At 36.8% G+C, this 17,343-nt stretch overlaps 2 protein-coding genes across 2 annotated transcripts; both read right to left on the bottom strand.

Annotated features, from left to right (window-relative positions):
• Positions 1-11,882: 11,882 nt before the first annotated feature.
• On the bottom strand, positions 11,883-13,980 carry LOC115631529 (pseudouridine-5'-phosphatase). Its single transcript, XM_030528299.1, has 2 exons — positions 13,060-13,980; positions 11,883-12,780 (listed from the first exon to the last, which is right to left on the bottom strand). Exons 1-2 carry the CDS (start codon positions 13,199-13,201, stop codon positions 12,098-12,100), a joined length of 825 nt encoding a protein of 274 aa, XP_030384159.1. The 5' UTR covers positions 13,202-13,980; the 3' UTR covers positions 11,883-12,097.
• Positions 13,981-14,111: 131 nt separating this feature from the next.
• Positions 14,112-15,023, bottom strand: LOC115631530 (pseudouridine-5'-phosphatase-like). The gene is made up of 2 exons (XM_030528300.1): positions 14,907-15,023; positions 14,112-14,856 (listed from the first exon to the last, which is right to left on the bottom strand). Exons 1-2 carry the CDS (start codon positions 14,971-14,973, stop codon positions 14,207-14,209), a joined length of 717 nt encoding a protein of 238 aa, XP_030384160.1. The 5' UTR covers positions 14,974-15,023; the 3' UTR covers positions 14,112-14,206.
• Between the last annotated feature and the right edge of the window lie 2,320 nt (positions 15,024-17,343).

Below are 17,343 nucleotides of genomic sequence, written 5' to 3' on the forward strand. Positions count from 1 at the left end.
AGGAGGATAAAAGATTTGGAAGGAAGAACCTGTTATGATAGTCCAGCTTGTAGTCCCTCTCGATAAGGATGATACGAAAGGATCGGATATATATAGTGTATATATATATATATATATATATATATATATATATATATATATATATATATATATATATATATATATATATATATATATATAAACATAAACAATAACAATCGCAGCGCGCCATCAAAGGAAGCGCCACACCAACACAGATGGGAAGGAGAACTTAGACGGCAAAGGGAGCTCCATAGCTGGGCAGATAATTGTTCCAGAGCGGAGTGTCAAGTGCTGGTGTGGAAATGTACTGCAAATGGTGAAGGCAAATAGCGGAAACTTCTGTCGCTCTGGCGTGATGAATGAGGCGAGCTTGTCTGAACCTGCACCCTCCTGCCTACATACATCTATACATACACCCATATCCATACACATACACACACACAAACGCACTTGGCTGCAGCGTGTCAATTTTTCATTTGGCTTTGGCAGTCGCCAAACACTTCTGTGAATATGTATGTTGTCAAACCAAAGTGGCTTTGACTTGCACTTTATTAACTAAGACACTTCAACAATATGCTGTCAATGTGAGACCAAAATTCCCTGATAGCTTCAGCTTGAAATTCCTATACAACTGCTCGGATTTCGATAGCCGTGCCGCACAATAAGACGCCCTGATCGACATCAATAGACTATGATTTCCGTATAGTGTATATACAAGTGTAGAAGTACACGTTGATCTAACTGTAGCGAGTAAGAAGATTAGATGAAATGGAGTTTTTGGTTGTCAGTTATGGGATAGACAGAGCAGCGAGAAGAACGGTTATTTTTATGCTAGCCATAGAAGGCGGCATTTGTATATTTTAGTTCGACCAATGAGGCATTGAAAAGAATATTCGTACTCTTAGTCAGTTTGTATATTCTCATATTATTATTAAATATGAACCGACGTTGTGCGAAAAGGCTTTACCAAAAAACGACAGAGATTTTTATTACCCTGAACCAAAAAATATCTATCAGTCTGTAGTTATACATCATTGCTTTGTTTTGGATATTAAGATTTTTGCATCCAATTATTTTTGGATTGTGAATAAACGCAAGCTCATGGTCCACTTACTTTTAGAGTCTAATGTCGGCAAATACTTGGAAGTTGGCGCTGCATTGGTTCGCCTTCTCGTCCCCTCTACAGATGGCCATTGTATCTGCAGCTTTTGTCGCCAATTTACTTCATTTTTTCCACTGCTGCTGATGTTTTTGTTATTTTTGTCTGTTGAGTTAAAACGCCTGTCTTGGTTTGGCATACAGGCGGCCCCCTCGACCGTTCTCCTCCAGCATTTAGACAGCCTTCCCCTCTGTCGGTTGTCAGACATTCATTCTGGCCGCTTTGCTTGCCATTTGGCGACGCTTTAAAGCTTTTGACTATTTGCGGACAGTTTTTCGTACAACTTCACTTATTGTTGTAGTTGTTGTTGTTATTGTCCTTGTTACTGTTGCTTTGTTGCTGTTACTGCCTTTGATAAATTGTGCGCCTTGCGTTTTGACACATGTCAGCGTCTGTCTGCCGATTGCAAAAATAGTGGAGCTCTTTTTCAGCTGTTATTTTATCTTTTTCTTCTTGTTTTTTGAAACTAGGCTTCAGGCAGGAAGTAGCTTTTTAATTTCGAGCTGTGGAAAATACATATTTAAGTTCTTCATTAAAGTGTGTGTTGGCAGGGGGTGTAGCACTCTGTTTGCGTAGCTTTCATTAAATGGCATCGACATCATCCATATGTATAGACTTTGCTCTTTTTTCCCACACCCTTTTATGAAACAAAATCAATTTGGCTTATCATTTTAATGCCCAAAACTGTAACACACATACGAGTATGTACATAGCTGTGGCAGCTGATGAAAAACATGCAAAGCAAAAAGACATGGCCAAAATTTCAATATACTACTGTGGTGTGTGTTATTTGCACGGCATGCGGGTGTATGTCTGTATATTTGTCAGACTGTTGTACGTTCGAAGCGCTTGCAGTTATAACATTTACAACGTGCAGAGCAGATATGCCAGAGATATGGCAGCATTAATACGATATGTACTACAACATACATACATATATATATTTTATCTTGTCAAAGGAGTTGAAAGCACAAAGGCGGGCCATCTCCCCTTAGTGGGTGTATAAGTTGAACACAAATAGAAGTGTGTGTCCTGCACATACATTCGTACGTTCGAGGGTGGATCAATGAATACCCGCGCTTCACGATAGCACACTTTGCTGAGAGATGTAAGCTTTAAATTTCTTACTAGCTTATCGATTAAAAGCTACCATTCTAAATTACTAAACTGATTCATTGTCTACTTTTTGGGGTTTTAAGGTGAAAGAATTATCGACACAAGCGAAAAATCGCTATATTAAACCAAAGTTTTATTGTTGGATGGAAAATATGCAGAGAAATAATAGTGAAATCAGAGTGAATTGGATGCTGTCTACAACTATGAAAACTCCTCACCATCAAGATTATAATACAGGTTGCTAATATTGTAAAAGCAGTCCCTGGACCGCTAAAAATTGCTTCCTTACTCGCCAGTCAGCTCAAATAAAGAGGCCTTACAGACGCGAATTTCGGAAAATTCGAAAAGTTGTATTTTTCGGGGCACCCACGCACAACTCACTAATTTTATAAACTTTAAAAAAAGAAGACTAACTTTAAATAGAACAAAAAATCGCATTTATTTCAAACACCGTGCTTGGTTAACCCTCGAACAGTATGTATATACAAGTAGTATTTATTTCTGGCTGGCAACGCACATGCAAAAAGCTTTCAAATTAGCTAAATTGTTTGTTATCTGATTTAACAGCAGACACGGCAGCATCCGCAACGGCAACAAGGACGAAAATACAACAGGACTAACAGCAGTACATACATATAACAAAAAATGAAAATGTATAAAACAGTCAACAAAACCCATAAATAAATAAACAAACAAAATGGACAACAAATGGGCAGTGACACAAATTTTTGTGTTTGCCATTTGGTCAAATGTCACTTTTTTACGAATATAAGCTGAGCTTCCTTTTTGTTACACGGAATACGCTTTAAATTTAAATCCCAAATAGTAAAATAAACAAATATAAGTATATATATATATATATAAAAAAAAGATAAAATATTATTTATTCGCACATTAAGTATGGTATTAGATAAATGGATTTTGTTTGTTGTTATATTTGCTGATTCGGGGAATGGGTTGGACATCATTTGATAACAAGTTTGCTTAATCCTTAAAATATTAAACTGGGAAAACTCCGCTTTTGGTTTGCACAAAAGGTGTGTTATGGCCAAATTTGAAGGCTGATTCTCATATAGTAAGGTAATATAATTAAATATTTTAAAATTGAGTAAAAAGCCAATCAACGCGAATTTCGGCAGACTATTGATGGTGATATGTCAATTATTGAGAACATCGTCTCGTAATTTATTTGCAATCCTACGGCCGACTTGCAGCCAAAATCTTCCTAGAACAGTTGTCTGCTCTTGACGGTTACTGGACATCTCGATAGATGGTTCTTGATAGATTTAGATTTGAAAAGAGCTTAACAGATGCTTTTTCATAGCATCTGTGTGTGTTTCACTAGTCTATGGTGATTTGGAAAAGTTATCTCTAAACAGGAGTTTTGCATCAGAAATATACAACCAGTCAAAATACAACTTATCAGCGATTAAAACTTAAAAACTATAAAAAATAGATTATTTTATATAATATAATACTTGTATAATAAAGTAATCTATCATATGTTCTGCCATAAAATGAATATGTTTAAAAAACACAGTGATAAAGTTCTTCTTTCGAGCCCATTAATCATGTGACACTAGCTTATTGTCAGTCTCCGAAGAAAATAGTAAATGAATAAGTTCTTTACCTAGACTTAATTCAGGAATTAAAAGTTTGATAGTTATACTCAAGTTTATTAGTTGGTTAAAGTTTAGGTTTAACAAGAATTTACAGGCGAAAAAAAGAGACCAGCTTTAAGTCTCTGGCTCCAGCCTGTGATTAGTCAGACAGACCGATTTGATTTGGATCAAACCCTAGCCCATCGATCTTGGCATTGATCTTAAGGCTTTGTTATTTTCCAAAGTGTATTGAGCTGCTACCTGAGGCCCGAGCTGCTCTTTCTGTGACGCAGTCATCTTGTTGACATTTGGCTGTTTGTCACATCCTCTGACAGCAAAGGGCGCACGCTCTCTAACTTATGTATATACTCCTGTACATGCATATCGCCTCCCACACACTATACTAGACGTACTGACGAGGGCGCACATATCCTGTCGGTCCTGCTCTACATTGCTGCGTATGTCAGTCTATCCGTCTGACAGCAGCAACAATTTTATTTACTTAATTTGGCTTTAGTTTGTCATTTATTTACTTGTTTGCCACTGCAACGCCAAACCCGCCCAGCCCCCCTTGTATCTCCATCTCTGTCCTGCATGTTGGATTTCAAGAGGCGGCAAGTGTCACCCAGATTTGGATCGGCTCGACCCGACTCGACCGCTCATGTACTCTCGCTCTCTCTCTCGCCCTCTATCTGTGTCTAATGTCTGTCATTGTCACTTTGACACTGACGTGAGCTGTTGTTGTTTTTGTTGTTATTGTTTTGTTGTTGCTGCCAGTTTTCCCTTCACTTTTGTTTTATTTGTTATACCGTGACACATTTTGTTGTCCGCACTTTATTGCATATTGCTGTTGTTGTTGCTCATGTGTATGTGGAACGTGCCTTTGAATTTTTTATGAAAATTTAGAGTAAACATTTTTCGGATATTGCTGGTGCTTTTGTTGTCGTCGTTGCTCCACTTTGGCACTTTAATCAAATATTTAGTTCAATCATTTGACTAAATGCAAGACTAAAGCTACCAAATATAGCGCCATTATGAAAAAATTATATACGCAAATACATTTGTGCATGATTGTGCTGGAAAGAGTATTAGAAAACCTCGTGTTAAGCGAGAGACATGGACTCAATTCAAAATATCGGGTTCAACAAAGGCATGAAAACTATTCCAAAACACTATTAAATTTATCGCTGATTAAATTAAAGTTTTAAAAACATTTTCAAAATGAGCAAAAAATTGTTCAAGTCGCTAACACGTTAACAGTGCCAGACTATATTTAAAATACATGCAAGTTGAGATCCATTTGGTGACATTTATAATCTAGGCCATTTTCGTACTCAACTTGCTTATTTTATGTGGTGAACTGCTCTGTGAAAAAAATCAGTCATTTTCGATTGATTAGTGGCTTTTTATCTTCTTTGTAGCACTCCTTATAATAACTCTTAAATTCTCTCTTAAACTTGAATTTCGTTCCGATCAATGTTGGCTCCTTAAGCTTTTTCAAAGATAAAGTAACAATTCAAGGCAATCTTTAATAGAAAACTTCTTCGTGTTGGAATGATGTTGAAAGCGTGTTGAATATACTCGAATATTTCTAGAAAACTGGAAGAGAAATATAGAATTAAAGGACTTGTTCATTATGACAATGTTGTTCTAAATCCATAAATACTACTTTATATTCCTAATGTAAGTTTACAATCGAAACTTAAATAAAAAACTTTCAGTTTTTATTTTATTAAACAAATAGGGTTGAGAGCTCAACCTCATTAAAAAGAGACGCTTTTCCATCTTTATACCTAGCAGCATTTAAAGCGTAGTCATTAGGAGATAAAACACAGTTTTAATTAAAAAGCAAAACAATTGTAAAATGTTGAGATTACTTATAAGGGTTTTCACTAAAATGTTTTATTATTATTCATGCGGACCATTATGAACAACCCTTGTAGGCATGTATGGAACACAATAGGCTTAAATATTTTTACATCTACATCAAATGTCCTTGCTTATAAAGATCTCTGCTTCACACTCGCACATGTGTCACGTCCCGGACAGAAGTTGGGGACAATTCTGACACACACCCACACAATCACACACTCACATACATATATAAGTACTTACAAAATCGGCGCTCTCACTAACATTTGTCATTACACATTAATAGCGCACCATTAATCTTTTCTTGCAGTCCGAAATGAATGCTGCAGTAGCAATGGCAGTAGTCAGCAGGTCGGCTGGACCGTCCTCCACGTAATCATATACAAACACAATGGAAAACGCACACACACACACACACGCACACACTCGCACACGTGTGCACGCCCGTTAATTAATGTATGCCATTTAGCTGGAAAATTGCAAGGGCATATGTAAAGGCCATCATAATGAGCGCCAATTTAGTGTTGTGTGGTTGTGGGTGTGCATGTGTGTGTGTCTCTGTGTGTGCGTGTGTGTGTGTCACCACCACAAATAAGCAAAGGCAAAAGCCACGAGTTCCAGAGTCCAGTGCTTCTTCTGCCCAGCAGGTATGCTTGATTAATGCTTTGTAACTTACACACACAGACACATATATGTACATACATTCGTAAGCAAACCAACAAACAATTTTACATACATACATACACATACATACATACACATACATACATATACTCGTATGTATGAGTACAGACGACAACCCAAAGACCTCGTCTGCCAAACTTACAAGTATTCTACACTCGAAAAATAACAGATATTTGAATCAACAGGGCAACGAAGAATTCGAAAAATTGGCCTAAAAACTGAAGCTGGTATTTAATCAAACAGTTATGTGTCAGGGCGACACGCGATAGAAGTGAAACTTCGTAGGGATGTAAAAAAACATCGATGTATCGAGCATCGACAATGTTTTTACCACGATGCATCGATGTTTTCCGATGGTTTTATGCAAACGATGCATCGTCGATCCATCGATGGTTGTCCAAACATCGAACATTATTCATGTTTTGTTGGGCGGTCACATTTCTTTGTGTGGTTTACCGAAGAAGGTATATTTGTATTATAAATTATTTGATGTTTTCATTAAAATGTGTATTTTGTAATGTACATTTTAGTTTGTATCTGATCTTCTTTTTTCGTATACATATTATGTTACACTTAATATGCTTATGAGGTGTAGCTGCAACGTATATAATCAGTTTTTTTAAGTAAGCCATACAAGTCATCAAAAGTTATAATTACGAGTACTTTTTTGAATAACAACATTATATATCGTTTAGTATATAATGCAGTATTTTAGTATGACAGTCTCTCTTGATATATAAATATTTTTTATTTCAAACATCGCTGTTGATTTTCTCCCCCTAATAATCGCTTTTTTTCTATGGAAAGTTAATTTTTTAAAACATCGATGCATTGATGTTTTTTGCGATGCATCGACCATGCATCGATTTTTGATAAAGAGACATCGATGTACATCAACATCGATGTATTCCCTTCGACTTAGATCCCTAAAACTTCGTGGTTCGAAATCGAATTAATCGATGTTTAACAAAAATGTTTTTGGATATTGATTGATCGAAGTCAAATGCCTGAATTAGCACATTATTAGTTTAAAACGTCACTGAAATTGTCGGATCTCCTCGAAAACGACAATAAAAATTAATATTGTTCAGCTTCACGATTAATCGATTTTATTTTTGGGAAAATCGCAAAACATCGGACAGGTTCAGCCAACATCGATTATTTTGCAGCGCTGCGGCGCAGGCGATTCAGATTAGATGTTTACCAACATCGATGTTTCGATTTTTTTGGGGGAAGAACATCGATGTATCGATGCATCGAAATTCCACTAACAAATTTTCAAACAAAAATTAATATACAACATAGGGCACTTCGTTTTGATTTGTTTTATTTATAAAGGTACAAAAGGTTTTAAGACAAACGATATTTTTATAACTTCAAATAATAAACTAAAAACAAGAGAAAATATAACATAAAAAAGTATAGTTAGTGACTAATTTCAGATTGATTTGATTGTTGATCCTTATAAATAGGGTACTTCATTTTGTAATGTCATCTTATTCATAAAGTTAAGTTTCCTTATATAATACGAACGGTTTCAACACAAAACAATATTTTCATAAATTCAAAGAATATTTTGTTATAAAAGCATAACATAAAAAAAAATATATAATTCATGACTAATTATTTGAGATCCACTCATTTTTGTTAATAAAAATGAGCATGTCTTTATTATATTAGGGTTTTTATTCAAAAATGCAAATTAAAACTTTTACTAACCTAGTAAAAAATAGTAAAAAACATCAAAAATCGGAAATAAAACATCGATGTTTGGAAAAAAATACAAAACGTCGATGTATCGATTTTACATCGATGTTTCGCCGAGTACTAGAGAACACCATGATTGGTTACATTTCAGATTATTCCGTTAGGTTCATGCACACATCTTCATACCACAGCTGATTTTTACTTACATTCATAATTTTAATTTCGCCAGTTGTTCTATTTGCTGTTAATTTATGTGCGCCTGTTACCATGCTATTGGTGTTCTAGAAAAACGGAGTTCATGAAAAATCACCGAAAACTACGAGAAGCAGCGACTCTTCCAAATCACAACCTACCAGGTAGTCATAAATAAGCTGAAGGCAAATCAACTGCTGACGATTGCTTGTTTATTTTAATGCAGCGGTGGGAACGACATTTTGGACATTATTTGGAGCACAACAACAACGAAAATCACCGGTAGAGTTATGAGTGAATTCTAGGAAAAATCGAGCAACGACGCACGCACTATGTACGTGTATTTTGTTTTTGCAACCATCCGCTTGTGCGGCTCACTGGCGTCATGTACATACATATGTACATGTATTTTGTTTTTGTAATTCCCTGTTTTGCTTGTGTGTCTTGCTGACGTCACTGTCGTCACACAAAATCCTGCCGATCCAGCGGACAAAACCGTGAAGTAAGAAGTTTCACTTCTTATTGATTCAAATTATTAATTAAATGTTAATACTAAATTTGGAAGCTCGAGAGAGTGGTGGGACTACTATTAACGGAACTTTTATATCTTAATTACGTGTTTTATTATTAAGGGTTTTATTTGGGTCCCATTATGTGAACACAGTGATAGTTGAATTTCTTCTAACAAGCTACTTCTAAATAAATTATTAAACGTAATTGATACATTTTTCGCTATTTTTCGATGGAGCAATTGAATGGGCTAAAAAATGTTGATATACGTGGTTGAATTTCAAGAAAGTATTCCTTAAGTCTATGTTTTATAGTAGATTGGAAGCAGCAGTTAAAGGAAGAGGCTTTCCTTTGTATTTTGTTACTTCTTATTAATTATTCAATATACATACATATGTATACATATGTAAGTTCATATCAGTTTCGATTAGGATTTGTGCTGTCTCTTAGTTATTTTTAGTTCATTAGACATACATATTTTGATATTTAATATGTGGATTAATTTCGGTTGCATTCGGATGCTGCGTGAGAGTAGAGAATTTAGTTGCAAATCTTTTTTATAAATTCAATACCAATAGCACCAACAATTAAATTGGTTCCTCAGCTTTAATCTCAGATTTGTTCTGTCAAAGAATTGGATCTCCCGCCTCCCTAATTTCTTCGAGTGTAAATGCTTCACAGCTGTCGCTGTCGCCCTTGCATTTTAACATTAATTTAGTGGAATGCTGCGCTGCCGATGAGTATGACGACTATGGAAGCTTTTCAGCGTCGTCGTCGACACATGTTAATCCTGTCGAAGGAAGGGACACACACCCACACACACGCCTTTAATTTGTCCTCGGTACTGCTGCATTTTCTTTGATGCTGGCCACATTTGAATCAACGAGTTCTCGTACTTACATACATATGTATATGGACATACTCGTACAGTCAAAGCTTTAACACTCCCGATTATACTGGCGAGTTGGCAATTTTGTTGCTGCCACATTTTCGTGCTCTTGGGTATTGTGGGTGGAAACTCCCGTAGCGTTTACATCGTTGCTTAATTAAATTAGGAAATTAAAATCGTATTTTTTCTCTTTCTTAGGTTCGCCTTGTTTGTTGTGTCTAAGGCGGCGGCAATTTTTATTATTTGTTTTATTTTTTCACTTTTCCATTTTTATTTTATTCTTCCATATACTTACGACTGTGTATTTTTTGCATTGTGCTAACAGAGCTCTGCCCTTGAGTGCTTCCTGTGGCGTTCATTAGGCAGGAACGGAAGCGAGAGCAGCAGGAATGGCGACAGCAAGAGGGCGGGTAAAAAAAAAATGATTATGAAAAGTAAAGTTACTGCATACTGGCAAGAGTCTAAAGAGTTAAAAGGTTTATTCACTTTATTTTTATGCGACGCAGACTGGAAGTATTGCCATGGAATTATGAAAGATAGACACTGCAGTTGCTTTTGCGAGTAGAGCAGAGGCAGTCTGAAGCAGGCATTAAGTAATTATAACTTGCTGCAGAGTTGGTAAAAGTTGTCAGCTTTCTCTCCACACGTACGCACACAAATGTAAATTTTCATTCATACACATAATATGTATTTCGTAGACACACATGGCGTATGCGTAATGTGCTGCATAATTCAATTGTCAACAAATGACAGTTTTTCAACAATTGGCTGTCTTTGCAATCAAAAGACAATTATTACACCCTACTAGCTATTGTAATAAGCATGTACATTAAATGTGTAATGGGAATCGATTTACAGATATGGCTCCACATTCTATGTGTAATAATTGAAGATATTATGTTAATACATATACGAATTTTGCATTGTTTTCAACGACAGGCTTACCATTAAGGCTTAATAGGGCGTAATTTAATTGACAGATATTTCATATAGCATTACCATTATATGTGATATGTATAACTTAGATTGAGAAAACTTGTATTCTAAGTATTAAGCCAATTGAGACTCTTAACATATCAATGGATATATTTTACTACTTAGGAGCCTGTTTTCCGTTTTTTTTTTTTGTTAGCTTCGAACCTAAATTCATGGTCCATCTAAGTCATACTCTAAATAGCACATAGACACACTGTAGTACGGATATAGCCGGATCAAAATTTACGAAAATCAGAAAACATATGCTCATAATTTATTAGTTCAGAGAAAAATGCTTACCATTGCATTTTTTTTAAGGTACATCTGTTCTGTTTTATAAAGTGTTGAAAGCATGAAACATTCGTCTAATTCCCTTATTTAATAAATATTTTTTATTACGTTATTAATTATTTAATATTGTGTTTTATTGTACTTGGATATATCAAATGCAAGTCAATCGAATTTAACAATCTTAACATAACAAAGCTTCCGTGTACTTTCTAAATGTTCGAATTGATTCGATGCAAAGAAATTCCGACTTTTTGCTCTCGATGGACTTACAACCTTTTGGTGCCATCGTATTGTGGCTGGCTTTTGCTTTTAAGCATTCTAACATAAAGATCAAGATAGAGGTCTATAGGGTTTGTGTTTGGCGTTGTCTTTCTATTTCAGTTAATTGTTGGTTACAGATACTATTCTGCCGTCGCCTTAGCCTTTTTGATTCTTGTGGATCCATTACAAATTATTTTCCATTAGTATTGGGCTTGTGCTCGGATACTGATGATCTCCCTCTCTCTCTCTCTCTCTCTCTCTCTCTCTCTCTCTCTGTCTCTCTCTCTCTCTCTCTTTCTACCTTTCTGCTCTCTGTTCAGCCTAAAAACGTCTCTTTAAAAACATTGTAACAAATTCCTTTCCATTTACTTTATTCGGATACTTGTTTTTGTGTTGAATGCGTTGTAGGACATTCTTGTATTTTTGTTATGCTATATTTGTTTTGTTTTTAGGTTTTCTTTGTTTTGTAATTGCTATTGTATTGTACATCATGTAAGAAATAAGAAATAATTATGAGTAGCAATGACTACAAGTATTCTATCGGCAAACGACTGTCCTGTAAAACAAACAAATCGTAGCTGCAAGTGTTCTATATTTCTATATAATTTATTTCTATTTATCGATTCATTGTTGCGGTCAGGCGGCAATTTTGCAAATTATCTGCTAAACTAAAGTTTGCAATTTGCATATACACGTCGATATAGCTGTCTGGGCGATAAATCTATTATTCAAGCAAACCACATACGACATTCGCAATGTATTACTATTGCTAAATGCATCCAATAATAGCACACGGAGTAGGGCAATAGCTCCGATTTTCTAACTTATCGAGAGCATTCTTGAAGCTCGCATGTGACTAGAGCGCCTTCGCTGCTCAGTCCCATAGGGTGGCAAGCCAAACTCCTCCGGTACGAATTGCTCCAATGTGTCCAGACGCAAGGTGGCCAGCTCTGACCAGCAACAGGGTAGGTTCGATACTGGTAGCATGACCGACTGCATTCGTGCATCCCGAGCCGCCTGAATACCCTTCGGCTTGCCATCGAAGACCAGAACACAGCCGGCACTGGGATCGCCACAGAAACGTGACATGGCCAGCAGATATATGTCCGGTGCGGGCTTGGGTTGATTCAATTCGGGATCATCGATATGCATGACATGACAAAAGAGCTCAAAGAACTCTTCATGTCCTTGTATCTTGCCCTTGTACAACTTCTCAGTGCAGGAGGTAACCAGGGCTAGGCCAATGCAGTGCTTATCCAAATGGCGCACCAGTCGCTCGACACCCGCCATAAACGGTGGATTGCTGATCAGCTCAATGGCACGCTCGTTCACCCGCAGGAGGAACTGCTCCCAGGGAACGGGTATATTACACTTACGGCACACCAGCTCGGCCATCTCACCTATCAGCATGGGACCGCTCTGCATGAGAACAGCATCGGGCACAGTGCAATCGTACTCCTGGGCTACTTCGCGACAGGCACGCTGATAGACATTGCGCTCATCTGAATTTTAAAAGAAATTTATATTAGAAATGATTAATATTTAGAAAGACTAAAAGAGCTTGGTTTCTTTTAAAAACAAGCGCTTGGTTAACAATAATGGAAAAACTGTCTGTTAACAATATTTTAAGCAAATATGTACGTCAAACAGCAAATGCTTAGGCGGTGCATTTGTCAAATGAATGCATATAATTGTTATCTAATCTATTTTAAAGATGATTCCTTATACATTTTCTTACATGAATTTCTAAAGTATGGGTATAATATATTTTCGATCCTTACCAAATACAGCACTCTCCAGATCAAAGATGCAATAGGACACAGGCTTATATTTGCACGGCGGTGGACAATTGGAGCAACAGGGTGGCGGGCACTGCAAACAGCATGGTGGGGGCTTGCATGTCTTTGGTTTCTTACTGCACATATTGCAGTGTTGGAAACTAATTATTTTAATTATGCGAATTTTTAATAAATTTTCCTTTAACCTGAGTCCAAAGTTATTCTAAAATGTAAATGACAGCAAGCCTGCCAGCCTGCTGTTCAGTTGTATCAATGGCAGGACATTTAGAATACAAGTATAATATGGATACCGAAGTATTCAGACGAATAAGGATAGGAATTGCATTAGCACCACTAATACGTAGTATTTAAAATTCTCTTTATATAGAGATAAATTTCCATGGATTTCATAGTACGGTTAAGCTAAAGTCTTCATCTTTTTATCTACTACTTTGATTTGCTCACCTTTTTTATGAAAGATCATTTTTGAAATATCAAGGCACTAATTTAATTTCTGATTTACTTTTAATTTATATCACTTTATTTTGTTTGAGCTCGATATGGAGCATAATTTTTATCGGATAGAAGTACTATCGAATTTATTTTCATTGAGCTTGAGCAGACTTAGTAAGTCTTTTGGGCTCCTTTCTAGCCTTAGCTTAGTTAGTAAACTTGCCGTTCTTTACATTTATTCTCGATATGATGAAATTTTTATCAGATAGTTTCGGGGCTGGTTTCAATGAAGATAGGAAACCTTAATAGTTCCTCTAAATAAACTTGAGGAGACTGTGCAAGTTTTCTAAATACCCGCATCATTAACTGTTGGTTACCCTAGTTAGTTTTCTTAAACTCGATTATAGGGTTGCTTATTTAAATTTTCTGTATTAAAGCTCTAAATGCCATATTTTCATCAGATAGTTTCTGAATTAGTTTCATCGAAGATGGGAGTTGGGAGGCCCAATACCCAATACGGCTTACAATATGTTGGTATAATTATTGCTTTCCTGGGCTTTGTGGCTTTGTAGCCTACTTAGCAAGCGCACTAAAAGGAAATATGCCATCACTATTGGATATATTTCATTGATTGAATACTTTCTGCTTTCCTTTCTTAACTGAAAATTTAGCATAGACCGACAAGTCCAAACAATTTTTAGCCAAACTGAAACAGGGAGCAGGTGTCGTAGGGTGGCAAACCAAAGTCCTCTGGGACAAAATCAAGGAGCGAAGGCAGCACTTGAGTGGCGCACTTCGTGTATTCCTTTGGCATGCGAGGATCGGGAGTCATGACGCATTGCATGCCCGCAGCGCGAGCTCCCTGCACACCGTTCGGCGAGTCCTCAAACACCAAACAGCATTCGGGCTGTGCACTGCAATTGAAACGCGAGGCGGCCAATAGAAAAATATCGGGAGCTGGCTTGCCATGTTCCAGCTCCGGATCACACCCGTACACAATGTGACTAAAGCAGGACAACAACTCCAAGTGGGGGCGAGCCTTAATTGCGAACGAGCGGCGCGCCGAGCTTGTGGCAATGGCCATAGGTATTTGATGGTTATGCAAATGCAGCACCAGCTGCTCAGCCCCAGGCATCAGTCGTGTATGATCTAAAACGCGTCGTGTATTCGCCGAATTTTCCTGGAGAAACTGTTCCGGCGTTATGGGTAATTTTAATTCGTTCACTATCAGTTTGCTGACCTCCATGGCTGGCAAGCCCATGCAGCGAAGTTTAAGTTCAAAGGTGTACTTCTTATTATAGGGAAGGACAGTCATTTCGACGGCTTGGGAGTAGAGCTTTTCGGTATCTGTTGGCAGATTAATGGGAACTTGTCTACAAAGGTCCTATTGGTCTTACCCATAAGAGTTCCATCGTTGTCGAAAATGCAGTGAGTGACGGGAGGAAAGCGACTGGAAATCGGCATGTCTGGCCGTTTTTTTTTTTTTGTTTTTTTTTTTGCTTGGATTTATCGGTCTATGTCATGATATTTCGAATTTGGAAAACTATAAGCTAGCTGGGTGACAGTTTTGACAAAGTTGTGAGGAAAATTTATTAACAATTCATATCATTGTTGCAACACAAACTATTGCTCATTACTTAATGGATATTTAGAGATAATTCGATCTTACCTTGGTTGGTTTTCGATTATCTCAAAAAGTCGTGTAGTGTAATAAGTTGTATAATCATTTATATCCTAGTGCGAAATCAATATCACCATTATAAAATAAATTTATCTGGTTGGTTGTTTGGAGGTAAATAAAATTTTTAAAGTTTCCAACTAATACAAATAGAAAGACAACTTCTTGGGGCTGCAGCCACAACTCACTTTTTAGTAACTTAGCGAGCATAAGCTGGCTTCGTCATAAGCCAATTAATGCCATCACCATTCATTCAGCTGAATGAAACAATTAGTCACTCTTTCTGCTCCTGTCATTCACAAACATTTCCGTGTCAAACTTTACAAATCGGAAGTGGCGACAACTACATTGAGCCCCAGGAAGAAGACGGAAGAGTCTCATGTGCATTTTAATTAAACTCCTGCGACTTTGTGATGTGCAATTTAAAATACTTTGCTAACTAAGCTGAGCAGAAGTTGGAGCCGAATCAGGAGCATATGCCAGCCCGTTTGCTACTTAAACTTTAGCATCAACACAGTACCCGCATCTGGGCGACTGCCTGCAATTTTTGCTGCAGCTGTTCGCAAATAGTTTGTGTGCAGCTGTCATTTTGGATGGCGCCTTTCCTTTTTTGTCGGGCGGAACTGCGTCCGGGTTGGTCTTCAGACTTCAGACTTCAGACTTGGCCTAATGCATGCAAGGCACGCCTTGCTTGGCTTGCTTTCGCCCATGTTGCAACAAAGTTGCGTAATTGATTAAGCAGTTGCAAGCGATGAAGCCGCAAGACCTTGTGTGGGTGTACGAGTACGTGTGTGTTCTCAAGTTTGGCAGCACATGTTGACAGGCGTTTAGAAGCCCCAGCCCCGGCATCATACCGTGGGATTGCTTATCCCATAAATAAATACGGAATTTGTTGTGGAAATTTGTTTAATCTTTAACCAAAACATGTGCTCGAACGTTTTAGTACCTTGGAAGATGTGGAATCAAATACCAGATAGAATATCTGACATTCTCTATAACCCTAAGCCTGTCTTTGGGCAATGGGCGCGCCATTTGATTTTCCCATCGAGCTTTAACATTTAATTTTTTTCAAATTCACACTAGCTTTCGAATTGCCGCAATACTAACACTTCAATGAGGTTTACTTTTTTTAAACAATAGATGATTACACTTAATTCTGTTTTTTCACAGATTTAAAGTTAAAAATATTTTATATACGATTTAAAATAACATACTTATGATCAATGTGTTTTTTTACACGACTTTTTCGGGAACCAATTTACCGTGTAAAAACAGAATTAGGTGTATATCAAAAATCATTATTTTGGAGACAAACAGGAAGACCAGACTTTTGTTTGCCATTATTTAACAGCCGTAGGAACAAAATATTGGGCGCTACTTCGATCAATCAAATGCATGACTACACTGCTAGTCTTATGTGCAATAAATTAAATAAATCGTCATGTGAATACGATTTGCTCATCATGTTGATACATTTGTATGATGTCCCAATCGAATTTGTCTATCACAAGAGCTGACAATACTTATAGACGAATAATTTGTACTTACCTATGCTGTCGTCAAAAGAGATATTCGTCAAAAAAAGGTTGACTTTGAAATGTTAGAGAAACGACTTTGCACAGCGTCTGACGCTTAAAGGGCGATATTAAAACATTCAGACTAAATTTTTGAATAAAAAGCCGCAACATGTTTATTTAAGAACAGCATATTATTCCATATAATCGACATGGAAAAGGCTTTGGGGCATTGAGGGCCCCGGAAGACGAAAAGCGTTACAGGACGGGTTTAGGATTTAACAAACATAGTCTAGTTCCATTGCAGCTGAAGATATTGATGATATTTCTGAAAACCGAATTGGAAAGTTGAAGAAGATATTCGGATTCATGCAATTTAATTTAACAATTGCTCGGGGCTCCCAAAAGAATTATTATAGAGATTAAGAAAGGTAAAACCATCTATCTAATACAGAGATTAATTACTTTTTAATCCTGCTGCTTTCTTATTCACCCATTTGTTGATTATATTAATTATTATTTGTAAACAGCATATCGAATTGGATCTGTAGTACACTTTTTTTCAGTTAAATTAACATTCAGTGGTCGATTTAGAAGATATTAGGGCAGGTATTTTACTTCTCATTCTTCTTCTTATTCAAC

The sequence above is a fragment of the Scaptodrosophila lebanonensis genome, unplaced genomic scaffold (assembly GCF_003285725.1).
Source record: "Scaptodrosophila lebanonensis strain 11010-0011.00,11010-0021.00 unplaced genomic scaffold, SlebRS2 tig00001412-arrow-pilon, whole genome shotgun sequence".
Lineage (NCBI taxonomy): Eukaryota > Metazoa > Arthropoda > Insecta > Diptera > Drosophilidae > Scaptodrosophila > Scaptodrosophila lebanonensis.

Coding starts and splice junctions, on each gene's coding strand:
- LOC115631530 (XM_030528300.1), bottom strand. CDS start 14,973: ATGCCGATTTCCAGTCGCTTTCCTCCCGTCACTCACTGCATTTTCGAC. Junction 14,857..14,906: donor CAACGATGGAACTCTTATGG/GTAAGACCAATA, acceptor ATCTGCCAACAG/ATACCGAAAAGCTCTACTCC.
- LOC115631529 (XM_030528299.1), bottom strand. CDS start 13,201: ATGTGCAGTAAGAAACCAAAGACATGCAAGCCCCCACCATGCTGTTTG. Junction 12,781..13,059: donor TCTGGAGAGTGCTGTATTTG/GTAAGGATCGAA, acceptor TTTAAAATTCAG/ATGAGCGCAATGTCTATCAG.